The 19,083-nt window shown below is 39.9% G+C and overlaps 1 protein-coding gene across 9 annotated transcripts in view; it reads right to left on the bottom strand.

Annotated features, from left to right (window-relative positions):
* PCNX4 (pecanex 4) overlaps window positions 1-19,083 on the bottom strand; it is a 51,140-nt gene that overhangs the window by 25,117 nt on the left and 6,940 nt on the right. For 4 of the 9 annotated variants that reach the window (XR_001913989.4, XM_009006117.5, XM_054239998.2 and 1 more), the window contains exons 2-3: window positions 6,193-6,350; window positions 1,144-1,885 (exon numbers count right to left, since the gene is read on the bottom strand). The exons of 1 other annotated variant lie outside the window; for it this stretch is intronic. Coding sequence is in view for 5 of the 8 variants with exons in the window: in XM_009006117.5 (XP_009004365.1) it covers window positions 1,144-1,838 (695 nt within the window). In the remaining 3 variants the exon portion in view is untranslated. The remainder of the gene's footprint in view (window positions 1-1,143; window positions 1,886-6,192; window positions 6,351-19,083) is intronic. 4 more of the 9 variants (XR_013521243.1, XM_078335048.1, XM_078335049.1 and 1 more) reach the window with 2 other exon arrangements.

The following is a 19,083-nucleotide window of genomic DNA, read 5'->3' as shown; positions in this document are numbered from 1 at the left end:
CCACTGCACTCTCACCTGGGTGAAAGAGGGAGACTTCATCTAAAACAAAACAAAACAAAGAAACAAAACAATCTTTTTCAGCCTCTACCCATTACCTAAAGCCATTTCCATATTTTTAGGTATTTGTTACAAAGGCATCCCACTTCTTAGTAGCAAAATCTTAATTGGTGTGGGCTGCCATAACAAAACACCATAGGCTGAGTAGCTTAAACAACAGAAATTTATTTTCTCACAGTTCTGAAGGCTGGAAGTCCAAGATCAGGCTGCCAATATAGTCAGGCTCTGGTGAGAGCTCTCTTCTTTGGCTGCAGGTGGCCACCTTATTGCTGTGTCCTTACATGACACAGAGAGGGAGAGATCAAGCTCTCTGGTGCCTCTTCTCATAAGGGGATTAGTCCCTTCATAGCAGGGACCTGCCTTCATGACCTAATTACCTCCCAAAAGCCTCGTCTCCAAATACCATCATATTAGGGTTTAAGACTGCAATATATAAATTCTGGAGAGACACAAATATTCAGTCCATAACATGCCTGAACATTTCTACCTGGACATTAACCTAGGAAAAGAAAGTTGCAATCTACAGAAACAGAAATAGAAAGTCAAACCTGAAAAGGCAAGTAAAAGAAACTATCGAACAATTTTGTGAACAATTATGTTTGTTAAAAAAAACCACTATTTTCTACTTTTGTAACAAGTCGGTTTTAAAAATTCAGTATTACTTCTATTGTTGCTATCACAAAATTAGAAATAAATTTTCTACTTGTCTTCAATTCACTTGATCTGTATATAATATTTATGTGTATAAATTTTAAATTCTTCCTTTTCTCTCCACAGGAAAGTTCCATCTCCTTACAGGTTTCAGCAACCCAAAGCTTCTTATTTAAAGTGAAACACAAAATTGAAAAGTTCCTTCTTTATCTCAAGAAGGTTTTTAAAAAAAAAACAACTCTTCAATAAGTTTTAGCTATTGCTTTAATATGTTTTAGAGATCAATCCTAAAAGAATTATTAAAATAACCTGTCACCCAATGGTTCGATGATTTTTAATTGATAGATTCATCTTTTTAATACTAAAAGGAAAGCTCTCTTACGCTGTATTCTTAAAAACAAAGCAAGTTACAAAATATTTGGTAGGTTTTTTTACCTGTGTGCCAGATCCACAGAAACAAAGAAAAAAATATAAAGCGGTCTCATAAGAGGAGTAATTTCATAAGTATCCTCTGTTTGAAAAGTTGCAGTCTCTGTAGCTGTGTTTACAATTAATGAATATTCTCCTATACATAATGTCATCCATCCAAAGAAGAACAGTAGAGTAGTGCCTCCTATACTGCCATACAGCAAGGTTATTCTATTTGGGAGCAGATACCATGTTCCAAGACCACATATTAATCCAGCAAGAACAGAATGAAAAACTGTATTGGGTATATATTTCTTGCCAGGAATTAGAAATCTGACAGTCTCAGCACCAGCACAACTTGTAAATTCATGCTCATCCTCCTCTGCTAAGACATTCATGGTTGGTATTCTTTCTATTGTTGCTGATTTGCTTCTGGCATATAAACTTGTGAACTGGATGACAAATGCAGTAAAAAGCATTAATCCACCTGAAAGTGCTGCTGTATAATAATCTTTCAGGATGCCTAACTGGTACAAAAGTGTTCCAACTCCACCCCAAACCCATGGCATTAGAAAGAGAATAATTTGATTAACATATATGTAAGGAGGGGCACAATAGCCTAATTTGAATCGAGGGCCTCCAAGAACAGTCTGTGGAAAGCGCTTCAGAAAGAAGTCCTGCTTGTAATCATTCAGTAGAGGCACATCTGGACTCATCATCATTCGGGATTATTCTGAAAGTCACATGCTTTTCTGTAACACAGCAGTTTCTAAAAAATAAAAATTAAAAAAAAGTCACTGTTTGAAAATGTCGTACTTAAAACCTGTGAGGAAAAACCTCACATTTTTATTTTATCACCTTACTTCCTTCAAGGGTAGGATTTATAACTGCACTTCTCAGACCTCTTCCTGACACATACTTGATGCTAAGTTGTTAGTTTTTATAAACAAAATTAATACGCTCAGTTATTTTTTTGAGAGACAGTCTCACTCTGTCAGCCAAGCTGGAGTAAACTGTTGTGATCACAGCTTACTGCAGCTTCAACCTCCCAAGCTCAAGTGATCTCCCACCTGTGCCTCCTGAGTAGCTGGGATTATAGGCATATTCCCCAATGCCTGGCTAATTTTTTATTTTTTGTAGAAATGGGGTTTTGCCATGTTACCCAGGCTGGTCTTGAGTATCTGGGTTCAAGCGATCCTCCTGCCTCACTTTGCAAAGTGCTAGGATTACAAGCATGAGCCACTGTGTTCAGCCTTATTTTTCATTAAAAAAAAAATCATCACATTCTTTCTTAATTTATAACTTAATATTTGGAATTAGACTTTAACTCACATATTTAACTTCTGAGGTCAATGGTAAGTCCAAACTGCCAGTACTTTCAATTCAAATCAATTTAGGTTACTTTTATTTAAGAGCCATATAAATTTAAGTATCAAATAACAGAGGTTCTCTTCAGTTCAACTCTTCCTTATTCCTTGCAGCTTATTCTGAAAAATAATTACCCTACACAAAACCAGCTAGCAAAGTATTACTTTGGTGGATCATGTTAGGCTAGAAGGGAAAAATAATATTTAAAACCATCTTAAAATAGTCTTTCTTCCAGTCAGTTCAAAATTAGCCTTTCCTCTAGTCAATTCTACCTAATCAGTATCAATTCTGGAGAGAGATTTGGGGCAGCATGAAAAATTTGGGAGTCACCTTTAAGAATTAGTACATTAGATCACCTCTTTGTTATACTGCTATAAGTTTTTTAAGAAGTTTTAAAAATTGTAAACATCTATCTTTTTTCTTCTAATCACTGGTCTTAGTTCTGCACAGAATGAATCACAGCTTTTACTCACATGACACCTCCACAAGTACAACTAGCCCTCCCGTATCTGTGAGTTCTGCATTCGTGGATTCAACCAACCACAGACAGAAAACAATCAGGAAAATAACTGTATCTGTACTGAACATGTACAGGTTTTTTCCATTATTCCCTAAATAATAAAGTATAGCTATTTACATAACATGTACATAGTATTAGGTATTATAAGTAATCTAGGGCTGATTTAAAGTACAGCAAGGAAGTGCATAGGTTATATGTATATTAGCCATTTTATATCAGAGACATGAACATCATTGGATTTTGGTATCTGAGGGAGGTCCTGGAACTTAACTCTCACAGTCACCAAGGGATGACTGTACTCACAAACTAACAGAACTACAGGGCCAAATCGAACCTTAGTGATCTACGGGGTCAATCTTAGGGAATGGAAAGAGTTCCTCCTTCCCCTCTGTACACAAGCTTGTCTCCTGCACTGATGTCACTGTATGATACTCCACTACAATTGCCTTATAGAAACCAAGGAGTAAGAAAGGTCACCCTCCTGTGGGAGGGAATAAGCATTCTGATATCAGTTATCTATGGAAGATGCCATCAAACAGGAAAATGAACTTGGACGGATGGTCTGGGTTTTGAAGAATCTGGATGTGCCTGGAATTTCTCCAAAAAGTTAGGCTAAAGTTGGCCCTTCTAGCTCTACTGAGATAATTCAGAAACAAGGTAGAGTGGCTTCCTGGGAAAGTAAAGATACTTTACAAACCAGATTATCTAACTGCATGTTAGTATTCCTATTCATTTCCCTTTTAGTATTTCTGGGTCTTTTGTAAAGTTTTGTTTAAATGTTTTCATCCATTTGATGAAATAATCTGTGATCATATTCCAAATAGTGGAATATCTGAAGTGTTATTATCGTAGAAACATGCAAAAATGCCCATGATATACTGAAAAGTAAAATAAACACACTACTGATTCAATTTGTATCCAAAATAAAGAGTATACACATCTGTGTATATAGAAGGTTTTATACAGTTTGCATATGCATAAAAAGTTTCAGAAGGAATATTAACTAAGCTGTATTTTATGTGTAACATTTAACATCTCTTCAAATTACCAGATGTCCTCCAGAACTCTCAACATCACACCCCATAAATACATTGTGTTTTTCTTCCACCAAACTCATGCTCTCTCCTTTGCCTAGGATGTCCTCTCCTCCCTTCCCAAATTAGTGACTTTAAGCAACTTTTAAGACATTTCTGAAAATTTTGCAGAGCAGTTTAGTCTAGCTGAATATCTCTTCTCTCTGTATTCTAAAACCACTGCTTGTTCTACATACTACAAGGTGTGCATCACAAATCTGAAATCCAAAATCCTCCAAAAGCTGAAACTTTTTTTTTTGAGATGCAGTCTTGCTCTGTTGCCCAGGCTGAAGTGCAATGTTGCAACCTTGGCTGCAACCTCTGACTCCCAAGTTCAAGCAATTCTCCTGCCTCAGCCTCCCAAGTAGCTGAGATCACAGGTGCACGCCACCACGCCTGGCTAATTTTTCTATTTTTAGTAGAGATGAGGTTTCTCTATGTTGGCCAAGCTGGTCTCAAAGTCCTGACCTCAGGTGATCCACCTGCCTCAGCCTCCTGAAGTGCTGGGATTACAGGCATGAGCCACTGCACCAGGCCAGCTAAACTTTTTAAGTGCCAACATGATGCTCAAAGGAGATGCTCATTAGGGCATTTCTGATTTTTGGATTTGGCATGCATAACTGGCATAATGCAAACAGTCCAAAATCTGGGGGAAAAAACCCAAATCCAAAATACTTCTGGTCTCAAGGAATTTGGATAAAGGATACTCAACCTTGTAACATGTAGTAGTATAGGGCATTTCTCATAGTAACTTCTTATATTGTTCACCTCTTTACATTTTATCTTTTCAGATTTATTTATTTTCTCTACTAATAATATGCTATTTGGCATAGGAGCTGATATGATTTGGATGTTTCCCCACCCAAATCTCATCTTGAATTGTAGCTCCCTTAATTCCCATGTGTTGTAGAAGGGACCTGGTGGGAAACAATTAAATCATGGGGTTGGTTTCCCCCATAGTGTTTTTGTGGTAGTGAATAAGTCTCATGAGATCTGATGGTTTTATAAGGGGAAAACCCTTTTGCTTGGTTCTCACTGTCTCTTGTCTGCTGCCATGTAAGACATGCTTGTCACCTTCTACCTTCTGCCAGCAATTTGGTACTGGGGAGAGGGATGCTGCTGTAAAGATGTGCAAAAACATGGAAGTGACTTTGGAACTGGGTAAGAGGCAGAGGTTGGAACAGTTTGGAGGGCTCAGAGGAAGACAGCATAGAAACCAAATTCACAATTATTAAAAGGTTTGCCCCAAGTGAGAATTTGGCACATGGTTCTGAAAGACTATTAATTCCCAGAAGAACTAATGCATTAGTTCTACATCTCTACAATATTCAAATAAAAAAATGGCTCAGGACAGGAAAAAAACTTAAGGGATTTGAAAAAAGAACTTGATGTTTAAAGATGACATCATAACACTGATTTAAGCCATATGCTTTTTCCATATACTACTCTGAAAGTGAGTCAACAAAACAGCCACAGAAATGTTGCTTTATTTGGAATCTCAGTCACATTTCTTAAGCATTACTCAGAAGAGTAAGAAACAGAGATCAATTTGGCAATGCACTGGGAGGGAAATCTTAGTTAAAAAACTGTATGTAACTCAGACATATATAACACCACACTAAAAATCTGTTAAACAAAAAAACAAAAAGTGGCCACGTTTTTGGATTAAATATGTAGTTTTCTAAGTTCAACAAAAATTTTTTCAGAAGTTGTAGCGATTGATTTTTGTTTAGTAAATTTTTTTAATATATCGTATTATTTTTATTGATTGGTTGATTTCATTTATTCATTTATAATCCCTCTTTTTTCCTGTATTGTTAAGATTTTGATTTTTTATTGTGGTAAGAACACTAATATGAGATCTACTTTTAAATATTTAAGTACACAACACAGTGTTGTTAGTTACAGGCACAATGTTGTACAGTAGAGCTCTAGAACTTACTCATCTTCCATAACTAAAACCTCATACCTGTTGAATAGCAACTCCCCATTTTCCCTCCCCTCATTCTCTAGCAATCACCATTCTACTCACTGATTCTGAGTTTGTCTATTTTAGATACCTCACAAAAGTGGAATGTAGTAGTTGTCGTTCTGTGACTGGCTTACTTCACTTACCATAATGCCTTCAAGGTTCATCTGTTGCTACACATGGCAGGGTTTCCTTTTTGTTTGTTTTTTTTTAAGGCTGAATAATATTCCATTGTATGTCTATACCACATTTTCTTTAACAATTTATCTGCTGATGGATATTTAAGTTGTTTCCATGAATAATGCTGCAATGAACATGGGAGGGATTTCAATCATTTTGTATAAATACTCAAAAGCAAAATTGCTATATCATATGGTAGCTCTATTTTTTTTTTTTTTGAGGAATCTCCATCCTGTTTTGGTATAGTGGCTGCATAATTTTGCATTCCCACCCAGCATACAAGGGTTCCAATTTCTCCATATCCTCATAAACACTCATCTTTTGTTTTTTTGACAGTAGTCATCCTAACAGGTAAGGTGATATTAAGGAGAACTTCTGCACTGAGGCACTTGTCTCAACTATATTTTTGTTAGACTTTCAGGAGACTTAACTATCTTCTAATAAATCTGTAGAAACTTATGAAATCATTGCTCACTTTTTTTTTTTAACTTCTAGGAGCTCTTCTTTAATCTGAGTGTTCCTTTTTATGAAACTGTTGATGAAAGAGTCGAACTCTAAAAAATATTTTAAGAGATTTATTCTGAGCCAAATATGAGTGACCACGGCCCATGACACAGCCCTCAGAAGGTCCTGAGAACATGTGCCCAAGGTGGTTGGGGTACAGCTTAGTTTTTTTTAGGGAGGCATGAGACATCTATCAAATACATTTAAGACATACACCTATACAACCATGGGCTACTATGCAGCCATAAAGAAGGATGAGTTCATGTACTTTGCAGGGACATGGATGAAGCTGGAAACTATCATTCTCAGCAAACTAACACAAGAACAGAAAACCAAACACCACCTGTTCTCACTCATATATGGGAGTTGAACAATGAGAACATGTGGACACAGGGAGGAAAACATCACACACTGGGGCCTGTCAGGGTGTGGGGGCTAGGGGAGAGAGAGCATTAGGAGAAATGCCTAACGTAGACGATGGGTTGATGGGTGCAGCAGACCACCATAGCACATGTATACCTATGTAACAAACCTGCACGTTCTGCACATATATCCCAGAATTTAAAGTGTAATAAAAAATGAAAAGAAAAAAATAGAAATACATTTGTCTCGTTTAGAAAGGCGGGACAATTCAAAGTAGGGGCTTCTAGACTGTAGGCAAATTTAAACATTTTCTGGTTGACAATATATTGAGTTTATTTGAAGACCTAATCAACAGAAAGGAAATGTTTGGTTAAAATAAAGGATTGTGGAGACCAAGTTTTGTGCAGAGGAAGCTCTCAGCAGACTTCAGAGAGCAGGTTGTAAAATGTTTCTTATCAGATTTAACAGGGTGCCTGGCTTGTAGCCAATTATCTCTTGGATCTGGAATGTAGATTTTTCTTACAAGAGGCTTTGCAGGGCAATTTCAAGGTATGGCAAAAAAATATATTTTGAGGTAAAACATTTTGATCTTATTCCTTGTTATGCCAGAGTCAGACTGAAAAGTAAGTCACACTATACAGGGATAAATAAAACCCATCTGATAAGAATTTATGATGTGTAAGGCGTGACTCTCCAGACTCCTTAGACGGGAATTTAGGCAAGATTAAAAAATCAGGTCAGGCACGGTGGTTCATGCCTGTAATCCCAGCCCTTTGGGAGGCTGAGGTGGGTGGATTACGAGGTCAAGAGATCGAGACCATGGAGAAACCCCATCTCTACTAAAAAATACAAAAATCAGCTGGGCGTGGTGATGTGTGCCTGTGGTCCCAGCTACTCGGGAGGCTGAGGCAGGAGAATTGCTTGAAACCAGGAGGCGGAAGTTGCAGTGAGCCAAGATTGCGCCACTGCACTCCAGCCTGGTGCCTGGCAACAGAGCAACATTCTGTCTCAAAAAAAAAAAAAAAATCAGAGCAGAGTCCTCAAAATACTATTATTGTTTCATCAATATGATTTAAGAATATTAATTACAGCTGGGCGCGGTGGCTCATGCCTGTAACCCCAGCACTTTGGGAGGCTGAGGCAGGTGGATCACCTGTGGTCAGGAGTTCAAGACCAGCCCGGCTAACATGGCAAAACCCTGTCTCTGCTAAAATTACAAAAATTAGCTAGGCGTGGTGGTGGGTGTCTGTAATCCCAGCTACTTGGGAGGCTGAGGTGGGAGAATCACTTGAACCCAGGAGGCAGAGGTTGTAGTAAGCAAGATTGAGCCACTGCACTCCAGGCTGGGTGACAAAAGTGAAACTCCATCTCAAAAATTAAAAGAAAAAAAAATTATGTGTATGTATATATGTTGTGGGTGTGTAAATTTTTTTTTTTTGGTAAATTGGCTTTCATGTCCTTTGCCTATTTTTCTATTGGAGTGATCATTTTTTATCATTTTTCTTATGAATTTGGAAGAACTCTTCATATATGAAGGGCATTAACTCTTTGACATGACAGTTTTCTTTTTTTTCTGGGTTACCTTGCCCTTTTCTTTCCTTTTTTTTTTTTGAGACAGTCTTGCTCTGTTGACAGGCACCAGGCTGGAGTGCAGTGGTGCAATCTCGGCTCACTGCAACTTCCGCCTCCTGGTTTCAAGCAATTCTCATGCCTCAGCCTTCCAAGTAGCTAGGACTAAAGGCATGAACCACCACCCCGGCTAATTTTTTTTTCCAGTAGAGACAGTGTTTCGCTATGTTGGTCATCTGGTCTCAAACCCCTAGCCTTAAGTGATCAACCTGTCTCAGCTGTGGGGTATCGTTCAGAGTGGTAGCAAAAACCATAGGAAAAGCACACAAACCTTCTGAAAGGTGGGAAGGTTCTGCAGAGCCCCAAGGGAGAATAGCTGAAGGTAGCTATTCTATAACCCTGAGGCAGAGGGCAAGGGGTAGGTACAAGGGAGTATAGGGGACTTGATCTGAGACAGATAAATTTAGCTACTAGAGCCAGGCAGTAATCTAGCTGTTTGCATACCTGTATCTGAGTACTCATTTCATCACTTGGCCAGGTTCTGTGGGACAGACCTGGCACTCAGTCACCCAAAGTGCTGGGATTACAGGCATGAGCCACTGGGCCTGACCATTACCTTGCTCTTAAAACACTGTTGGAAGATACTAGAAAATATTAAAGATTTAAATTTTGATAGTTATTAAATATAGGTCAAATGTGTTACCCTTCTTTCTATGGAGAAACAGCTAGAAAATAATTACTTCCTACAATTTAAACTTTTTAATTACAAACTTTTGAGTACCTATGATATGCTAAATGATAATACTGCTATCTCTAACCCAAAGGTTACAATCCAGTAAATACCAAAGACAAAAGCCACACAATTATCTCTAAATTATTACTTCCTACAATTTAAACTTTTTAATTACAAACTTTTGAGTACCTATAATATGCTAAATGATAATACTGCTCTCTCTAACCCAAAGGTTACAATCCAGTAAATATCAAAAACAAAAGCCACACGATTATCTCAATAGATGCAGAGAAAGCCTTCGACAAAATTCAACAGCCCTTTATGCATAAAACTCTCAAGAAACTAGGCATCGATGGAATATATCTCAAAACAATAAAAGATATTTACCACATACCCACAGCTAGTATCATACTGAATGGGCAAAAACTGGAAGCATTCCCTTTGAAATCCGGTACTAGACAAGGATGCACCCTCTCACCACTCCTGTTCAATATGGTATTGGAAGTTCTAGCCAGAGCAATTAGGCAAGAAAAAAAAATCAATGTCTCAGCCCAAAATCTCCTTAAATTGATAAGCAACTTCAGCAAAGTCTCAGGATATAAAATCAATGTGCAGAAATCACAAGCATTCCTATACACCAATAACAGACTAACAGAGAGCCAAATCAAGAGTGAACTGCAATTCACAATTGCTACAAAGAGAATAAAATACCTAGGAATACAACTAATAAAGGATGTAAAGGACCTCTTCAAGAACTACAAACTATTGCTCAAGGAAATAAGAGAGGGCACAAACAGACAGAAAAACATTCCATGCTCATGGTTAGGAAGAATCAATATTGTGAAAATGGCCATACCGCCAAAAGTAATTTATAGATTCAATGCTATCCCCATCAAGCTACCAATGACCTTCTTCACAGAACTGGAAAAAAGTACCTCAAACTTCATATGGAACCAAAAGAGAGCCCACATACTCAAGACAATCCTAAGCAAAAAGAACAAAGCTGGAGGCATCACACTATCTGACTTCAAACGATACTACAAGGCTACAGTAATCAAAACAGCATGGTACTGGTACCAAAACAGAGATATAGACCAGTGGAACAGAACAGAGGCCTCAGAGGCAATGTCACACATCTACAACCATCTAATCTTTCACAAACCTGACAAAAACAAGCAATGGGGAAAGGATTCCCTGTTTAACAAATGGTGTTGGGAAAACTGGCTAGTCATGTAGAGAAAGCAGAAACTGAACCCCTTCCTGACACCTTACACTAAAGTTAACTCCAGATATATTAAAAACTTAAACATAATACCTAGCACCATAAAAACCCTAGAAGAAAACCTAGGCAAAAACATTCAAGACATACACACAGGCAAGGACTTCATGACTAAAGCACCAAATGCACTGGCAACAAAAGCCAAAATACACAAATGGGACTAATAAACTCCAGAGCTTTGGCACAGCAAAAGAAACAATCATTAGAGTGAACCAGCAACCAAGAGAATGGGAAAAAATCTTTGCATTCTACCTATCTGACAAAGGTCTAATATCCAGAATCTACGAAGAGATAAAACAGATTTACAAGAAAAAAACAAACCCATCCAAAAGTGGGTGAAGGATATGAAAAGACACTTTTCAAAAGAAGACATATATGAGGCCAAAAAACATGAAAAAATGCTCATCATCACTGGTCATTAGAGAAATGCAAACCAAAACCACATCAAGATACCATCTCACACCGGTTAGAATGGCGATCATTAAAAAATCTGGAGACAACAGATGCTGGAGAGGATGTGGAGAAATAGGAACACTTTTACACTGTTAGTGGGAGCGTAAACTAGTTTAACCATTGTGGAAGACAGTATGGCAATTCCTCAAGGACCTAGAAATAGAAATGCCATTTGACCCAGCAATCCCATTACTGGGTATATATTCAAAGGATTATAAATCATTCTATTATGAAGACACATGCACACGTTATGTTCACTGGGGCACTGTTTACAATAGCAAAGACCTGGAACCAACCCAAATGCCCATCAATGACAGACTGGACTAAAAAATTTGGCACATATACACCATGGAATACTATGTAAAAAAACGATGAGTCTGTGTCCTTTGTAGGGACATGGATGAATCTGGAAGCCATCATTCTCAGCAAACTGACACAAGAACAAAATCAAACACCGCATGTTCTCACTCATAGGCAGGTGTTGAATAATGAAAACACATGGACACAGTGAGGGAGCATCACACACTGGGGTCTAGGAGAGGGACAGACAGCCAAAGGGAAGGTTATCTCAGGGTTGGCATGCCCCTAGATGGGGAGGGGTTTGGAATGTTTCTGGTCAGAGATGTCATTTGTGATTTACACTCATGCTGACCTTAACCACAAGCCTAATGTCCTTTGGATTTTGGCGGTTTTTGATCAAGGTGAAACTTAAAATGGCGGTACTTGTCCAAGACGGCAATGCACCTTCCCTGTCACACAGGAATTGGTTTGTAGAGAAAACTATGACTGGAAGGAAGGGGTAACTGGAGAGCTCAAAGAATCTATTGCAGGTATTGGCAACACTTCACAAGTGGAATGATGAATTGTTGGTTCAACACCAGAATTGAGTTGACAGCATTTCACCACTCATAGAATGCAAAAACGGTAGGAAATAGCTGAGCATCAGAAATGTACAGCAGGGCCAGCCAATATTTCTGTTCCTAAATCTCACACATCATACTGAGGGACTGTGTTAAAGAAACTCATCTTCCCAGGTTTGCTAGGGGAGGAGTTTCAAACGTAAAATTCTTTGTCTGGTTTTTCCATGTGTGGGGGCCAGATAGGGAAAGACAGGTGGGGCTCTTTTATCCCAAATTCCCACTGAAAGCACTGGGAGGAGGAGGCTCTATAACTCAGGTTTGCAAACAAAGTAGCCAATTCGGTATCAGAGTCAAAGATCAATTACTCCAGAGGAAGTTTCAAAGAACTCCTCTCATTGGATGAGAACATAAATGGGTGATGGTGGGGAATAACTCAGGGGTTAAAACTTCAGCTGCTCCTACCTGAAGGTATTTCCCTTTCTGGGCTCCCCTCCCACAACTGTGTGGGAGTTGTCTTCTCTCTTTCTCTCTGTCTAATAAATTGCTCTTCTGTAAAACTCTCTGGGTCCATGATTTTATTCAGATGGTAAACTCACCACGCCTCCAAGGTCCCTTTCCCCATTCTTTGGGGTTAGAGAGGTCAAGAACCTATGAGCTCTGGGAGCTAGGTCCACTCCTCCAGTTATAATACCCATTAAATTTTAGAGAAATATCAAACTGATTTAGCCAAAGGGAAAAGTCAAGTTGTGAACTGGGTTACACAAACCTGCCTCCCCTTTTGGCTCTTCAATAAGATGACTACAAGATGAAAAGCTACATACCTCCCCCATATTTTTCCCACAAGAAAATTCCTAGTGAGCTGTCAAAATTTCACCATGACAATGCCAACTGATAGCTTATCTTTACAGGTGCAGTCACCCCCAGCCATCCAGATATACATGCATATCTGATTGTTACCCTGCCCCATTTTATCTGTGTTATCTTTTTTTTATTGAGACCAAGTTTTGCTCGTCACCCAGGCTGGAGTGCAGTAGCATAATCTCCGCTCACTGCAACCTCTGCCTCCTGGGTCTAAGCGATTCTCATGCCTCAGCCTCCTGAGTAGTTGGGATTACAGGTGCCTACCACCATGCCCAACTACTTTTCCTATTTTTGGTAGAGACAGGGTTTCACAATGTTGGCCAGGCTGGTCTCGAACTCCTGACCTCAGGTGATCCGCCCGCCTGGGCCTCCCAAAGTGCTGGCATTACAGGCCCGAGCTACCATGCTTGGCATGTGTTGCCTTAGGTAAAATACAGATTCCCTCCATTTTTCCTATGCCCCTTTTGTCTTGTCACCTTATGCAAAAAAAATGCAGATTCACTGAGCCAGAAAAAGATGATAAAACACCCACGTGCTGAATAAAGAGATCCCTCCAAACAGGCTTTGTGTGAGCAACATGGCTGTTTATTCACCCGGGTGTGGGCGGGCTGAGTGCGAAAACAGAGTCAGCGAAGGGCAGTGGGATAGGAGTTGGTTTATTGGTTTGGGGTAAATAGTGCAAAGTTACAGAAGTTACAGTTTAGGGTGTTTTTTGGCAAGCTGAGAGGGGGTAATAAGGTGTGAAATCACAAGATTGACCAAGGTTGTGGTCAATCGCCTGGTCAATTGAGGTTGGACTAAGAGACAACAGAAGAATGTCTCAGGTCAGTTAGGCACTACAGGGTTGATCGTCCTTCCATTTTTCATCATCTTCCAGATACTGCAGGTTTTCTAACTCTGGAAGACCCTCCAGAGGTGTACGTATGGGTCACGGGGATTGCCATGCTGTCCATGGCAAGGTCAGACCTTACAAAATTCATGAATGACTATTTTTCTCTACCCTCCTCTTAGATAAAAATTGTGTATTTCTCAATATCCAGCCCCTTCCCCTTTAAATTTCGAGCTCTGAAAATCATCTTCAGAGAAAAGCATAGACCTCTCTCCCGGGCATATCCTTCACTTTGGCATATAAATCTCCTACAATGATTGAGACTTCTCTCCAGACTAGCTCACCTCTTGGTGCTTGGTACTGGCTTGGGCACCTTATAGCCTAAACTGATAGGACCTCTTTCCTCCAGGGATCCCTGATCTGTCAACGTTTCTCATTTGGGGGTCTGAGGTTTATTTGCTGTTTTTTTTTTTTTGTTTTTTTTTTTTAAAAAAAAGCCTCCTTTTTTTTGAAGGGAAGTTTGCACTGGCTTCCATAAAAAATGGTGAATCCATCTGCTTCTGCATCTGTGGAGAGTGGTCTTCTGCTTATGCCCCCATCACTAGATAAGAAACTGGTTTGGGATTCTGTCTTGCAAATTCTCTTTAACAACTAAAATTAGCATTAACAATCAGCTGGTGTTAATTTCCTGCTTAGAGCGCTCACTCAGAAAGCATATAATTTGTATGATCACTGTTAATTTTGCTTAACAGATTTGTTGTTTCTCCTTGTGTGTTTGTGTTTATGAGCATGTTTCAGTCCTTTTCCTACTGGATTTGACAAACTCCAAACTCTCTAGTTCATAAGTTTGGAATCTGAAGAAATGTAGTATCTTGCTCCTCTCAGCCTTTCAGTGCATTCTCAGGCGACTGAGAATCATGTGAAGATGTCTGGGAATAATGCTCCCTAAGATGTGCAGAGGCTCTAAATAGGTGTCTCCCTCATAAACATACTTGGGGTCTAAACTCAGCTGGCAGATGCATACAAGGAACTGACCCCTCTCGCAACTTGAGCCCCTAACACATTGTGCCAGGTAGCTGTAGCATAGGTGGACCAAACTGGTTCAGGGTGTAACGGCTCTGAAAAGCTAGGTCTGCAAGCAGCATATTTTGGCTCTAACACACAACCCAACTTTGGGTTCGAAGAGGAACTCTAAATTTCAGGGAACAAGGCCTCTATGACCCCAGCAACTGCAGAACATAACAGTTCTCCCTTTGGAAACTCTGGCTGGGTATATGCAAAATACTTACGGTGAATCATCACGCAAATATTTAACCAAGTGGACCACTATAACTAAAGCAAATTCTAAGTTACAATGGCCTAAATGGGGATCTTTTGAGATGCCCAAATTAGTGTACCTGTGAACCAGGATGGAAAATGAAGGCACAAAAACTAAAGAACCAGAATGGGAGAGCTATTTTCAATGGTATCTAGAGAATAGCAAAGGGGAGAAGACCACCTCATCTCCCTACAGGAGGCCAACAAACAACTTAAAAATGCTAATCAGGAACTCTCCACTCTTGTGTCTCTCTTAAAGAAATCCTTGGAAACCCTTACTTCCCCCTTGGCACCTCCCCACCTATACCTACACCCTCACTCTACCCTGACCTCTCTGAACTTCCTGATCTGTCCCCTCATTCTCCTGCATGTTTAACACTAGCTCAACAGAAGGTAGTCTGACTTCAAAGACCCTACCCTCTGATGATTCCCTCACACCCCACTGGTAGTGTCTCATCTGGAAGCTGTAGAAAAGGGGGACCCTGCAGGGACATCTCCCATGTTTGCCCCATTTGGAGAACAACAGGTAATAGGTAGGGGAACCGTGGTGATTGTCTACCACCCCTAGTCAAAAGTTGAATTGTGAGGCATAAAGAATTTCCTGACCCCCAAAAAGATCCAACTGGGTTTGCCTGAGAATTTGAGCTCATTATCAGAACCTATGGTCATTCAGACCTTTATCAGCTAGTCCACAAGTTGGTCTCATAAGCTAAAGCTAAGGCATGTTTGGAAAAAGCACAATGGTCAGAACCTATAGCAGATTTGACCCCTGAAAGCCTGACAACCAGCCCACAAAATCCACAAAAATCCAAAAGACAGGCTCAAAGATGCATAGAAACGAGGAACCACTCTGTTAAATATCATTCCTTCAGTGTTCCAAAGGGTTGTAGATTGGAATAAAATCCAACAATGCCACTACAGCCCAAATGAATCAGTTTTAGATTATTTTGATAAAACTTTAAGATGATATTGCAGGATGTCAAAGCTGATTGCTTTGAAAACAATAAAAATGATACATTATTAAATGCAAATTTCTTTTTTTTTTTTTTTTTTTTTTTTTGAGATGGAGTTCGCTCTTGTTACCCAGGCTAGAGTGCAATGGCGAGATCTCGGCTCACCGCAACCTCCACCTCCTGGGTTCAGGCAATTCTCCTGCCTCAGCCTCCTGAGTAGCTGGGATTACAGGCATGCGCCACCATGCCCAGCTAATTTTTTGTATTTTTAGAAGAGACGGGGTTTCACCATGTTGACCAGGTTGGTCTTGATCTCTCGACCTCGTGATCCACCCGCCTTGGCCTCCCAAAGTGCTGGGATTACAGGCTTGAGCCACCGCCCCTGGCCTAAATGCAAATTTCTTAAACAGACTAGATGATAATTTAGCCACCCTAGTAAAACGCCACGTGACAAATTAGGCCACAGCCAGAACAAACAAACTAGTTAACTTAGCTGACCAATTATCCCACAACATGATAAAAAAGGAAAAGCTGAAGATTGCCTGAGTTATGCATTTACAGCTAAAGCAATTAATGTCTCAAACCTCTCAGCCCCAGAAAGATTTTAAGCTCCCTTGGTCTGAGAATTCCTCTCCCCCAGCCTGTTACTACAGTAAGAGACAGGGACACCTTAAGAGGAACTGCCTTAGGGTAAAAAGAAAGAAAAGGCAGGAGAATGCAACTTGGGAAGACTAGGGATGCTCCAAGAAAGAACAGAGATTTTACCCTTCAAATATCCTACCCTGACAAAGGAACTGGGAGAGAATAATATAATAACAAACCATGAGGTTGCAACTGCCTTAATTGACACAGGCACAACTATATTTCTGATAAATCCCACCTTATTTAAAAATCTCATTCCTTGGAGTAATAAAAGAATTAAAATGGCAGGTGTGTCTAATAAAACGACCCCATGCTTTTAAGTCCAAACCAATACCTTAGCATTTCACAGTGTTCAGCTCCCCCACCACAGACTTTAAGTGTGACCTACTTGCTAAGTAGGTCCCATATGTTTCTTATACGCCCTGGGGCCCCTGTCAATCTTTTGGGTCTTGATCTCCTCAACATCTATAATGCCCATACCTCTTTTTCATCAAAAGGTTAACTTATTTTCAAGAATTGGAGCCAGGAGACCAAAAATACCAAATTAAAAAACATCCTGACAATGTACTACAATTTAGTTCTAGTAATGTTAAAATATCATCTTGAGACCAGGAAAACGAAATGGAGACAGAGGAGAAAATACTAGGAGAGAAGAGAAAACACTGGAGCAAAGAGCAGAAAATGTTATAACTTCTTTGAGCTTCACCAATCTTCTGTTAACACCAGAAGCAGAGCACTTGCTCAAGGGTATCCCCTCCCACTTACGGTCTCAGTCTAATACAGATACATGAAAAATATTCCCAGCCACGCTAATAAAGGTAGAGATAAACCCAAAGAAACCCCTACCCAACCTTAATATCCTCTGTGACAGAAAGTCATAGATGGAATTGTCCCTATCACTCAACGTTATCTGGAAAAGAGGCTCATTATTCCCTGCACAAGCCCTGTGACAGCCCTGTATACCCTGTAAAGAAACCAAGTGGGCGAGGATGGAGATTTGTGCAGGACTTGAGGGCAATAAACAATATCATAATACTAAGGCACCCAGTAGTGCCCAACCCACATAGCCTTCTATCAGCTATGCCCACTGCCAGCCAGTATTTCTCAGTTGTGGATCTCTGCAGTGCCTTCTTTACTATTCCTACAGATCCAGAGAGCCAATATTTGTTTGCCTTTACTTTGTGGACTATAATGCCCCAAGGGTATACAGAAAGTCCCACTTACTTCTCTCAAATATTAAAAGCTGCTTTAGAGGATTTAATTTATCCCCAGGGATCAACATTCCAGTATGTAAATGACCTTGTCCTTTGTTCAGAAACACTCTCTTCCTCTCAGGAAGACAGTCTATATTTACTCAAACAGTCTATATTTACTCAAAGGACACAAAGTGTCTAAAGACAAACTTGAGCTATGCTTACCATGATTTATGAGTTATATAATTAGGAGATGTTATCTTGGTCAAAGGACTGAGTATTATCCCTGATAGAGTGAGAGCAATTTCAGCTTCCTAATGCTGGTCACTAGAAGAAAATTTAGAGGATTTCTGGGCCTGGCAGGCTATTCTTTGAAACTGGATACCAAATTTCTCTCTTACGGCTCAATCTCTGTATGCATACCTAAAAAATGAACAATCTGGTCCCATCCTGGGGACGCCAGAAGGACAATCAACTGTACAACAAATAAAGGAAATTCTGACTAATGTCCCAGCCTTACAGCACCCAAACTCAAATGGTCTTTCTTTTTGTGCACAAAATTGGAGGTACTGCATCTGGGTTACTGACCCAGAAACGTGATCATCAGAGACCTATAGGCTATTATAGCCAACAGCTGGACCCTGTGGCTCGAGGGCTGCCTCCTCCAAGAGCAACAGCAGCCAAAGCCCTTCTATATAAGTCTGTTGGAGAAACAAGTATGGGTTCCCCCATTACCATTTTCTTGCTGCAATCTCTTGGGACCCTTCTAAACTCTCATCATACTCAATATCTGTCTGTCCACCAGTTAGCCTCTTATGAAATGTTGCTTTTATCATCTCTCAATATTAATATTTCCTGCTACATCAATCTTAATCCAGCTACTCTCTTGCCAGACCCTTCCAACAAAACGCCTCGTGACTGTGTTCTGATGACTGACCAACTTCTCACCCCCAGGACAGACCTACAAGAGACACCACTGAATAATGCTGAGATGGAATGGTATGCAGATAGGTCTTATTTAAGGGGAAAGGATGGAAATTTTAGAGCAGCATATGCTGTGGTTTCTTTACTAGAGGTAACTGAAGCCAGTTCTCTCCCACAGCCAGATCAGCTCAAGATGATGGTTGCCCTAACTCGAGCTTGTCAATTGGCAAAAGACAACTCAGCTGCAAACGTTTACACTGACAGCCGCTATGCTTTTGGGGTTACTCATGACTTTGGGATGATATGAAGAGAGAAAGGATATTTAACCTCCTTAGGGCAACCCTTAAAAAATGGACAAGTATCAGAGCTGTTAGAAG

This window comes from Callithrix jacchus, chromosome 8 (assembly GCF_049354715.1).
Source record: "Callithrix jacchus isolate 240 chromosome 8, calJac240_pri, whole genome shotgun sequence".
Taxonomy (NCBI): Eukaryota; Metazoa; Chordata; class Mammalia; order Primates; family Cebidae; genus Callithrix; species Callithrix jacchus.
This window is presented reverse-complemented; position numbering and strand designations above follow the sequence as displayed.